An 11,490-nucleotide genomic window follows, 5' to 3' on the forward strand; every position below is an offset into this window, starting at 1 on the left:
GCACTAAACTGTTTTAGATTTTCATTTTAAAAAATAAGCAACTAATTTTTACTTAAAAAAAGTATAAAACTGTAAATTCAAATCGTCTGTTCGTTCTACAGTACTCGAAAAGCAAGTATTATTTACAAGCACGAAGATATTTAGCCATTGAAGCCATGGAAGAAGAAGCAGCGTTGAACATGGTTATCTACGAAATTGAATTCATTGAAGAAGGTAAATTCTAACTATGGAGATAAAATCAAACTGGTTCTACAACTCGTTGCCTGTGCTGAAGCTGCGGCTCGTCAATGATAAAATTCATGCTTCATTATTACTACCGACAACTCATTCCTCGTCTTCGGAACAATCTTTTCAGCGTGTTGCTTCCTGTTTTATCCACGGACATTGTAACACCCAAATGAAAATAAATATTTTATTTATTTATTTATTTATTTGGATTTTTATTTAATTTAATTTAATTTAATTAAATGAAAATAAAAATAATTATAATGATAAAATTGGGTAAAAATATTATTTGGATTTAATTGAAATTGATTTTGGAAAAAAAAGGTGAAAATTTGGATTCTGGGGGTATTTTTGAAAAGAAAATCGGAAATCAGGGGGTCAAAACGTAATTTAGAAAAGTTGTGCCACGTCAGCAGTCACGTCAGCGGCCCAGTCAGCAGCCCCGACCAACCAGAACGCGCCGCGTGGCAAGGACACGCTGACCAGGGGACGGGCCACGGGGGCGATTCGCGTGCGCGCGATCGGACGGGCCAGATCCGTTCCCGCGCGCACAGACGGCCCAGATCAAACGTGCGCACGGACGGCCCAGATTCACGCGCACGGACGACCCATATTCAATCAGGTATAGACGGCCCAGATTGCATCGCGATGAATGACCCAGATTTAATGCCAATTAAATCGCGATCGAACGGTCTAGATTCAATCTTGATGGACGGTCAAGATTAAAAGGCAAAGGGCAAAAATACCCCCACCCACACCTGACCAAAGAAACCCTAGCCGCCAGTGCTCGTCGGAGAAAAAGAACCAGACGCCGGAGGAGCCAGCTGCCGCCACCCGTTGCCACACCGGGGAAGTTTTCGACCGCCGATCGAGGTAATTTTTCTCCCTCTTGCTCGTTTTTCGACACTGAGTCCGCCTGTGGCTAAACCGGAGCCAAACCACCGGCCAAACGGCCGAAAAACTCAGCTGAAACCCAGCGGCGCTGCCGCGCCCCTCCTCAATTTTTGCCTCCGATGAGGCCCTTCTTGGTCTCCGTTTGATGCAAATTTTATACCACTGTGATCACCGTTCTTTTCTTTACAGGTTGATCGGAGCCAAACATCAAAACGCGACTCACGCCGGAGGAGCCACCGCACCCGAGAGCACCGCCGCCGGTAAGTTTCGATTTTTCGTGATTTTTCGGCCCACCGAGGGCCCTAGGGTTGTTCTATCGTAGGGACCGATGCAAACATGGTCGAATTCGGCGGCCAACCCGAGGTGAATCGCCGCCGCTTCGCCGGAGTATGGCGGAGCCGCCGTGTCGGAATTGCGATATTGGTCGAAAGGGGCCCTAGGTCTAATTTAGAATTTTTTGAGACACGTGCAGGTACTAGTAGTGCGTTTCAGCTCCCCGAGAAAAATTCAGAAAAAATTAGGAACAGCCTGTAGGCGGACTGTAGAGCCGTATTCAGACCCCGAAACAAGTAAGGACCCCTCACCCTATTTCCTATCACGGTATTAAAGCTAAATAAATAATTAAACTGTACTGTGTGACTTTATAGATGTATAATTGATTAAGGTTGCCAATGGAGCCCGAGTCTGATACTGTGTTGGTCTGTTATTGTTTGATTTAATTTTCAGTATTAAATGCAGCATGATGTTTGATGTAATTATATTATGGTCCCGTATGCATGAATCATGGTTTCTTTATTATGGTCGGTATTATACTTAACCCGATATTGTGTTGTCTTGTTTGGTATCCATTACTGGTTTACATGTTGTGTGTGTTTGGATGATTGAAACCAAGAAAAATGTTATGTGAATTGATAAGTGGATAATGTGGACAGCCTGACTAGATATCCTGGGAGATGGTGGACGGACCGGGTCCATAGGGAACACTACCGGGAACATGGTCTCTCATACCGGACGGGGTATGGAGACCTTCTGTGTTTTGGCGCCCATACCGGACGGGGTATGGGAACGACCCGTTTCTCCCTTATACCGGACGGAGTATTGAGGTTCATGATTTTGGTGCCCATACCAGACGGGGTATTGAGACGGCTCTGGAATCAGATTGTAAATGTTAAGGGTTCACGGGTAGCGGGACCCCTATGGATCCCCATGAATACTAGTAGGCTAGTAAATGAGGAAAATGTATTGTCTAATGATTGAGATGCAAATGCGTGGTATATATTCTGTTAGACAGTTCATATGATTTCATGATGATGATAATGTTATTGTTTTCGTATATTATTTTATGGATCTCACCGATGTAAGTAGATGGTAAAAGATTTTATTATTGATAAAAGAATTTGTTATAAATTATGCTCCATTGGTCTTTTTGTGTTTTCTACCCACCTTTACCTCCGTGACGGTGAGATAGTGTGATGTCTTTACTGGGCTGGTGTAACTCATTTCTTATTTAACCATTTCAGATCAGGAAGACATTGTTCCCGAGCCCGTTCCGCAGGAAGACGACGAAGGGGACGTCTAAAGACTCCGTAGTTATATTTATAGTTTTTATTTTCGAGTTTATCTTTTAGTTAGTTTGTTCTTTTATACTTTGAGCACGTTTTTGGTTTTAGTGTAAGGGATGTTAATCAAAATTTTTATTACGCTTCCGCATTTGACATTTTTAATACACATATTTTATTCTAAATTTTCGGGGCCGTTACAGACATTCTGATCTTATCACGAATTTTCACTCACTTCCGGCAACATCTCCGTCAGTAAAAGTTGACGAAGCCTTACGTCATTTTTACGAGATCTGTTCTCACATCCAAATTGGTCATTTTGTAGCGAGTTCATCAGTAATGGAAGCCCTTGAGGGAAAGAGTAATTTACTTCACGTAGTTGATTTAGGGATGACTCAAGCTCTACCCCATGGTCATCAATGGCGGCTGTTAATCCAAACCCTAGCCAGTCGTACAAACCCCATTCCCAATATGCGAATCCTAGGTGTAGCATCCGCTGATCGCCTCCAACCAATCGGAGATGATTTGCAAAACTTGGCAAGAACATTGTCACTTCACTTCGAATTCTTGATCATAGAAAGCAACCTGGAAAACTTTTTGACTCCAAAAGATTTTGAAGTAAAAGAAGGAGAAATTGTGATCATCAACAGCATTTTCCAGTTACACAGAGAAGTAAAAGAAATCAGAGGAGCACTTAATTCAGTTTTACAGACCTTACATGAGTTCTCACCAAAGCTAATGATAATTGTAGAGCAATATTCAAGTCATAATGGACCTCTTTTTTCAGGGAGGTCCATGGAGGCACTGCATTATTATTCAGCAATTTTTGATTTATTAGATATAATGTTACCCAAGTATGACACAAGGCGTGCCAAGATAGAGCACTTTATTTTTTTGGAGAGGAGATCAAGAACATAGTTAGTTACGAGGGGCCGGCTAGGATTGAGCAACGCGAGAGGGTTGATCACTTGTGTTGGGTTTCAATCTATGCGGATAAAGATGATAATCCAGGTGAAAGAATGGTTGGCAAAGATCAAAGATTGAGATGGGTATTCGATCATGGAAGATAAAGAATGTTTAGTTCTTGGATGGAAGTCTAAATCTATTGTTGCAATTTTTTGTTGGAAATGCACGTAAGTAATAATAATGATAATGATAATATATAAAATTAAATAATAACATTTGAACTTAATTATACTAAAATGGTATAGAGATGGATTAATTATAAGTTGTGTATTGTATTTTTTTTTATAAGAATGTGATATGTTGTTAAATTTACTTCAGAAAATCTCATACTACGACTTAGGTTATAATAATTGGTCGATTACTTGTATTTCTAAATTTTAGTAGAGAATATTGATCTTTACTTTTATATGTATTATGCAGTATTTATTAACTATCTAATTAATAGCGTCACTAAGTTAATATTCTATGAAGTTTATATAAAAATTATATTTATAAGTTAACAAACTAGATTTTATGAATGTTAGTTAGCTTACTATTGACAATATTGTTCATAAACTTATTAAAGCTGCTAAGGTCTCATTTCGGCAAATATCTAATGTATTTAAGATTAATTATGATGCGTCTCTTAATAATAATGGAAGATGAAATGAAGAAAAGTTCATTTGATTGGACAACTTATATCTACCTCTTTTGATCTTGCTTAGGCACACACATTAGTTTTGGTATGTAAGTAACAAAAGATTGGGGCTACAGTACATATAAGTTGAAAGAAGATTCTTATCGGTTGATAGACTTAAATCAATCATATCATGCTGAAGATATTATACTTGGTTTATTTCTTAGTGACATTATTTTTTAAAGATAATTCTTGTCTTGATAATTTTATTTAAATTTTTAAAAATTATAATATTGTATTTCATACATTAGTTAGAGAGACACTGAATGTTTTAAATAAAAATTTTATAATTAAAAAATATCTTCATTTAACTGTTCATTTTTTGGTATAGGCTATTGTCTCTTCCTGTACAATTTTTGAATGAATTTCATTTTTTTTATAAAAAAAAATTATTATTTTAATCATAACTAAAATTTTAATTTTAATGATTGAAAATTAATAATATACTTTAAGATTAATGTACAACATATTACTATGTTTATTTATAAATTTTATTTATTTTAGCTATAAAATCATAAAAATACTACTAAAAATATTTTGTGTTTATCTAGAATAGAAGAATATATTGTCCTACTTTTATTTGATATTCTTTGTATAATAATTCTCTTTTTCATTTTAATATGAATTTATATATTTTTTAGTTTAAGTAAGTTATTAAGCATGTTTATTAATTTTAATTTAATTTTTTAAAAAATTTATTTGATCATCAAAAATTACTATAATAATAAATAATTTATTTAAAAAAATAACAACTTTTTCTTTATAAAATAAAAACATAGTGTAAGAAAAAATAAAAATAAAAACAAGAACGTGCCTAGTAATAAATAATATATTATTCTTATAATCGTTTGAAATTAATATCGATTTCATATTAATTTCTTGGAGCAATAGCCAATACACGAAGGGTAGAAAGGCCGGTGGGTCCCACGATTTGAATCCGACAGCTGGAGGCCATTCCACCTGCCACGTGTATGGTGAATATTCCATCAAGTTCTCCGATTACCATTTTCTGTATATCGTGGATAAGGTTCTTCCACGAAGTGGATTCCAAATTACAGATTGACAGACATAAAAATTGAAGCTGGAGAGAAAAAGGCAAGCTGATTGCTCAAATGGAGGTGGCGATGTCCCTAAACGCTCTGGTTAGAATTCCATTGTCGAGCTCGAGAGCTCACGAAGATGGACTGGTCAAGCATTCACTTTTCAGTTCAAGGACTAGTACTCTCAAATCGGCGCAGAAACGACTGATAGTGCAGGCCAAGGGCAAGAAAGGAATGGCGGCTCGTCAGTTTCAGCGACCTCCACCTCCTCCGCTGCCAAAGATTGAAGATGATGGCAACCCGCGGTTTGTGGTCTTCATCCGCATGGCCAATGTTTGTTTCTCTTCTCTCACTTTTGTTACTTCAAATTTCCCGCATATTTTGGACTGGATTTTAAATTTCACCACATTTGGAAAGCATTCTCTTAATTTCCGTCGAAATTATATAAAATGTTTTTTTTTACTGTTTTTCAGTAGATTATGTAAATATAGTTGATATGTTTTAAACTAGCCCAAGTATTTCAGATAGGTCAGATTCTTTATTTTTATGCTTTGTGTTTAGCAATATAGTAATATTTCTTGTGTAATACTACAAATCGGCATAGCACTATAAATAGGAGCAAAATTAAGTGTAAGAATTGAGTTTTCTGACTCGAAATAGCAATTTAGAAACTTCTTTTGCCCGATTGTATTTGCAGGTCGTTTGTTTCAATTTCTACTTTATTTATACGGAATTCGTACACTTCATTAAAGTAGTCCTTATATGATACATATAATTACAATGTAGTTTCTCTCTCCTATCTCGAATTGCCACAGCATTTCATATTTGAACTTCGTTCCTCTCATCTTAGCTTCATTGCAAGTGGAACGCTAAGGCTTGTTTAGAAAAAATAGAATTATTGTGGAATCTATTTGTAAATCCACACTTAGCTCAATAACAAGATTGAATAAATTACTATGGTAACAAAAAAATCAGGATCATATGTTGAAGTCCATATATAGGGAGAATTGTACATTTTTGTTTTTCTTCTTTTTAAATGAAAAGTCATGTATCTATTCATTTATATGCACTAAGAGAGTGCAAACTCATGTATAAGAAGTATTTACATATCAATCAGATTGTCAATAAGATTTCCAAGACTCTTAAAAGAACAAAGAGGATGACCTTTAATCAAAAAACTTATAGTGCCTTTTGCATTACTGACTTGCCATACTGTCAGGTGTATCTTTGGTACCCACTTAGTATAATAACTGGTGGCACCACCGCCAAAATCATGGTTGCAGCAAAAGATAATTTCCTGGGGAAGTATATCTACAAGGACACACTGGCCAGAAATCTTGCTGCTGTTATTTACAGGGTAAGTCCTGTATGCAATGGCACTTAATATCATGTACCTGTAACTTATAGTGCCTTTTGCATTACTGATTAGCCTGCGATAGACACTCAAATTTAATTGTGTTCAGAATTTTTTTTTGAGATGAAAAGTATAGAATTGTGTTCAGAAATTATAAATAAATTGCTACCTGACTCAGTCAGGAGAAGCAATTCGAAAACATGCTTGGACATCATTTGGAACTTGTCCTGTGGTTGATGGAGACCTATTTTCTTTTGGTGAATCAAACTTGGTTTTTCTAGATTTATACTCCCACTTGAAAAGTACCCTGGATTCTGCTTGCTGTTACTCAAGAAGTATTGTTGTTGATCATTTCAAATTTGCTTCTTCTGTCTTACTGATGGCCGACTTCTGATTCAAATAGGATGAGAAGGAAATACAGAAGACAGCATTTAAGCAATACCGTGTGCTGCGGTCAGCATCAGAATTTAGATATGGCTACAAACTTGTCGTAATGTTCTTAGTCCTTTATTTCACCCTGTATGGCATTATTATTGATAAATATTACATTTGATATTATATGCATTGTTTTTGTCTTCATATCCTATTTGTGTACTTGCATGAGAGTGATTAGAAGAAATCTTGTGTTTGATTTTGTGTTCGCTAAATGTGCAGGAAACTGGAAATCTAAGAGCTGCAATCACAACTACAGATGTTATTGAGGTAATCACTGCACTTGGATGTTGCTGGATTGGATTCTGTCTTTGAACTTTAGCTAGTCCTTACAAAGATCAGGAGTCAGGAAACTATAGTTAAAAATTGTATTACAATGGTGGTTTGTGGATTTTTTATTTACAGTTGAAAGCAGATGGCTGAAAGGCCTTGCATCTATCTTTATCCCCTTCAGAAATGTGTAATTATTTTATCCAATTGCAGCTTCCAACAGAAGACCAGCTTAAAACTGTGCTTGACAAAGTTAAAGACTTCTTTGGGGATGCAAAGGAGTCGTTTGGGAAGATAACTGCTCTAAATTCAGAGAGTAGTGAGGAAACAAAGGAAGCTTCTACTGGAAAAGCCAAATGAGCACAAGTGGGTAATGCTGTTTTTTCATTTAAAAACCTGGAAAAGCCAAGTCTTACTCCAGGTTTTGTATTATATGGCAGCATTCTTGACATTACTTGTTTACTTTCCAGGGTTAAAGGCTGAGAACCGGTACTCAATGAGCTAATCTCGTTGAAATATTCCTGCCATAATTGGTTCTGTGAATTTGTAGAGCATCATGCCGTCTGTACAATATCATGGGAGAAGCTCATTGATAGTTACGGGAAATGTTTCGCACAATTTTGTTTATACAAGTACATTTATTGAACAGAAATACAAATTAAGCCCCTGCACCAGTGATATAATTGTTGTATTTTTCAAATCTGAAAGTAATGAAACTTAGAACAAAATGACATGAAGCATGTGGAGGCAACTTTTATTTCATGATCCTGTAAGTAACAAAGTTATTACATAAAGCAACTTCTATTAGTCTTAACTGTCTTTTGAGTTTGACTAGATCTGATCACATATATAAGAGCTCAAGACTAGGCATTAGCCTTGTTAAATTGATACTGGTGGTGAGCTGTTGGGACTAGTACTAGAGAAATTCTTTTCCTTGTAGAAAGTCCAAAAAGCTCAGTGAGATCTACATCATCAGCATCCATTCCTTGAGGCAAGTCCCAGTCAAAGTGATAGAGGAGCCTAGCAAGTGCAATCTCTACTGTGGCCAACCCAAAGGTAAAGCCTGGGCAACCTCGCCTTCCTCCACCAAATGGTAGAAACCTGAAGTCTTGATCCTTGACATCAGTGTCAATGCCAGAGAATCTATCGGGATTGAACTCTAGAGGATCCTCCCATGAGTTTGGATCCCTACCAATTGCGTAGGCATTGATCAGGACCCGAGTCTTAGCAGGTATTTCATAGCCTTGAAGCTCGCACTTGTCCATGGATTCCCTAGGGACAAGCAGAGGAACTGGTGGGTGCAGTCGTATGGCCTCTTTAATTACTGCTTTCAAGTAATTAAAGTGGTGATGATGAGTTTGATCAACCTCGCCATTGCCGGAGGCACCTTGCCGGACATCTTCTTGTGCTCTCTTCATCACTTTTGGGTGTCTTATTAGCTCCGTCATCACCCATTCCAGTGTTGCTGCCGTTGTATCAGTTCCAGCAACGAACATGTCCTGTTGTTTGCAATCACCTTTAGTCAATGCATTTCTTTTAGGGGGATGATGAAAGTTATAGATTCCAACCATTTTTATTTTGGATAAATCAATTTAGTTTCTGAATTATGACTTATATTGTAATTTCATTTAAATTTTTTTAATATAATTTAATTTATAAATTTATAATCTATAATATGATTTTTTAATAAAATATTTTAATAATAATTTTAATATATGATGGTTAACATAAAAAAAAACACATAAATGTATATAGCATGGGGCCGATTGAAATTAAATATGTATCTTTTAAATAAGATGTTACTTGATATTTATCGTTAGTAGATAATATTAATTTATTATTAAATATAAATATATTATATTATATATATCTGATATTTGAAATTTATGGTAAAGAAATTAATTTATTCGAAAATTAAAATAGTGACTAACTAAATAAAAATAGATATTGTGGATACTAAGTTTTTGGTTTTTTTTTTTTAGCAATTTAGCCAAAATTTGACAACCGCAGTGCATACGAAGAGCATATATCTATATATCCAGTTCAATATTATCCTATTTTAAATTCTATCCAAGATCTAGTAAGCGCCAAATAATGACGCAATACAAACTTTCTGGTCAAAACGATGATCTCACCGACTCTATAAATTTTTATGAAAAAATTAAAAGCACAAAAGTTTGTCTTGAACTCTCCCAAATTGTGTAATTAACTTTAAAGAAAATTATGTGCAATTTAAGTTCAAATGGATAACGTGTTAGTTTCCGCACGTGCGACACCACTCTTACACAATTGTATTATTTTATTAACATTAAAATATGAATATTAAAACTACTAAAAATAAATCACACCTCTAAATAATTTTGAGTTATATGATGTAAACTTATAGTTTATTATTTCTTAAAAACATTATAATTTACTAATAAAAAAAATCTTCAAATTTTTCTGTTTGGCCAGCAGGAAAATCAAAAGACCTTAGGTCAAGGGGAGAAGAATCAGTTAACGGAAAAAATAAAAAAAAGATAACTTTCTTAAATGTTAAAATTGTCTTTTAATTCAAGAATTTAAAAGATATTTTACAAAATTTAAAATGAATAAAAATTAAATATTATTTAATAATTGTGAAACGAAGAAGAAGAAGAAGAGAAGATGAGTGCGTACCAGAACAAGTGCTTTAAGGTTATCGTCAGTAATGGCCACGTCCAGATCTTCTCGTTGTTGCACACGAAGCAAAACGTCCACCAAATCTTCTCTTTCACTGACACACCTTCTGTCTCTTCGACCCAAATGCTCCTCTATAATCTCATCACAAACTCTTCTCAGATCCTGTAAGTTCTTCTTCAACCTTCGTTTAAAACCAGTCACTGAGTTAACCCACCCCCACCCCGGAAAAAAATCCCCCACGGAAAACCCAGCAAGCAACTCTTGAGTCTCCGTCAGTACATCCACCAACTCACCCTTTTCTCCCTCTTCCTTGAACCTCCTCCCAAATGCAACACGGCAAAGTATATCGTTCGACAGCGAGAAAAACATCTTGCTCATATTGGTTTCTAACCCCGACTGAGTTGACACGACGCTTAACATCCGGTTCACCTCTTCGTACCGGACAAACTTAAATGAGCTGACTCGCTTCGAGCTCAGCAACTCGGTGACGCAGATTTTGCGGGCTTGGCGCCAGTAAGGACCGTAAGGGGAGAAGGTAACGTCGGAGCAGCCGAAGCTGAGCCACTGAGCGCCGATGAGTTGTGGACGATTGGCGAAGATGTGATCGTGAGTTTTGAGAACGAGTCGAGCGAGTTGAGCGGAGGAGACGATGATGGTGGGAACTTGGCCGAGTTGCAGGTGGAGTATGGGACCGAGTTGGTGAGCGAGCTGGGCGAAGGAGTGGTGGGGCATGTCTGTGAGGAGGTGAAGGTGACCGATTATGGGGAGTCTTGGCCAAGGTGAGGGTGGGGTGACGGACTGTGACGGTGAGTTTAGACTTACCGGAAAGTTGATGCTCCATTTTTGGGGGAAAGACCTGCGGTGGAGATAGAGGAAGGTGGTTAACAAGAGCAGCAGAGACAGGAGGATGGTAGGAAGGGTAAAATCGTCCATTTTGTTTGTTTATTTATTTATTTTTATTTGGAAGAAGCAAAGCAATTTATACATACATACATACATACATACATATATATAGGAACACACTTAATATAAGAGCCAAAATATCAAAGTGACACACAGGTCTGGCTCAAAGCAAGATCTCCAGCTAGAGCCCCAATGTCTCTCTCTCTCTTACGAGAGTGTTGATGCACTAATTAGTTACTCAAGTTTATGTTAACCATTCAATTAATTATGTAATATATTAAATATATTATTATTAATAATTTATTTTAATATATAAAAATAATATTTTTATTATCATATTTATTATTTTATTATTTAATTTATATGATAAATTTTTTGATTAAATTTATAAATTTTATATTAAAATTGATATCTTAATAATAATAATAAAATTTTTTATGATTTAATTTAAAATATTTTTAATCGTTAAATCATTAAAATAAGACATTAATAATATTTTTATTTTTGATT

At 35.9% G+C, this 11,490-nt stretch overlaps 2 protein-coding genes and 1 pseudogene across 2 annotated transcripts; 2 read left to right on the top strand and 1 right to left on the bottom strand.

Moving 5' to 3' along the window:
- The first annotated feature begins 155 nt into the window (after nt 1-155).
- LOC148253491 (GRAS family protein RAD1 pseudogene) lies at nt 156-3,815 on the top strand (annotated as a pseudogene).
- Nucleotides 3,816-5,361: 1,546 nt separating this feature from the next.
- LOC110825504 (multidrug resistance protein) lies at nt 5,362-8,230 on the top strand. Its single transcript, XM_022055969.2, has 6 exons — nt 5,362-5,693; nt 6,580-6,717; nt 7,118-7,204; nt 7,369-7,416; nt 7,630-7,782; nt 7,887-8,230. Exons 1-5 carry the CDS (start codon nt 5,433-5,435, stop codon nt 7,774-7,776), a joined length of 681 nt encoding a protein of 226 aa, XP_021911661.1. The 5' UTR covers nt 5,362-5,432; the 3' UTR covers nt 7,777-7,782; nt 7,887-8,230.
- LOC110825503 (tryptamine 5-hydroxylase-like) lies at nt 8,145-11,132 on the bottom strand. Its single transcript, XM_022055968.2, has 2 exons — nt 10,075-11,132; nt 8,145-8,915 (listed from the first exon to the last, which is right to left on the bottom strand). Exons 1-2 carry the CDS (start codon nt 11,008-11,010, stop codon nt 8,280-8,282), a joined length of 1,572 nt encoding a protein of 523 aa, XP_021911660.1. The 5' UTR covers nt 11,011-11,132; the 3' UTR covers nt 8,145-8,279.
- Nucleotides 11,133-11,490: the final 358 nt, after the last annotated feature.

Source organism: Carica papaya, chromosome 6 (genome assembly GCF_054855325.1).
Source record: "Carica papaya isolate Zhongbai chromosome 6, ASM5485532v1, whole genome shotgun sequence".
Lineage (NCBI taxonomy): Eukaryota > Viridiplantae > Streptophyta > Magnoliopsida > Brassicales > Caricaceae > Carica > Carica papaya.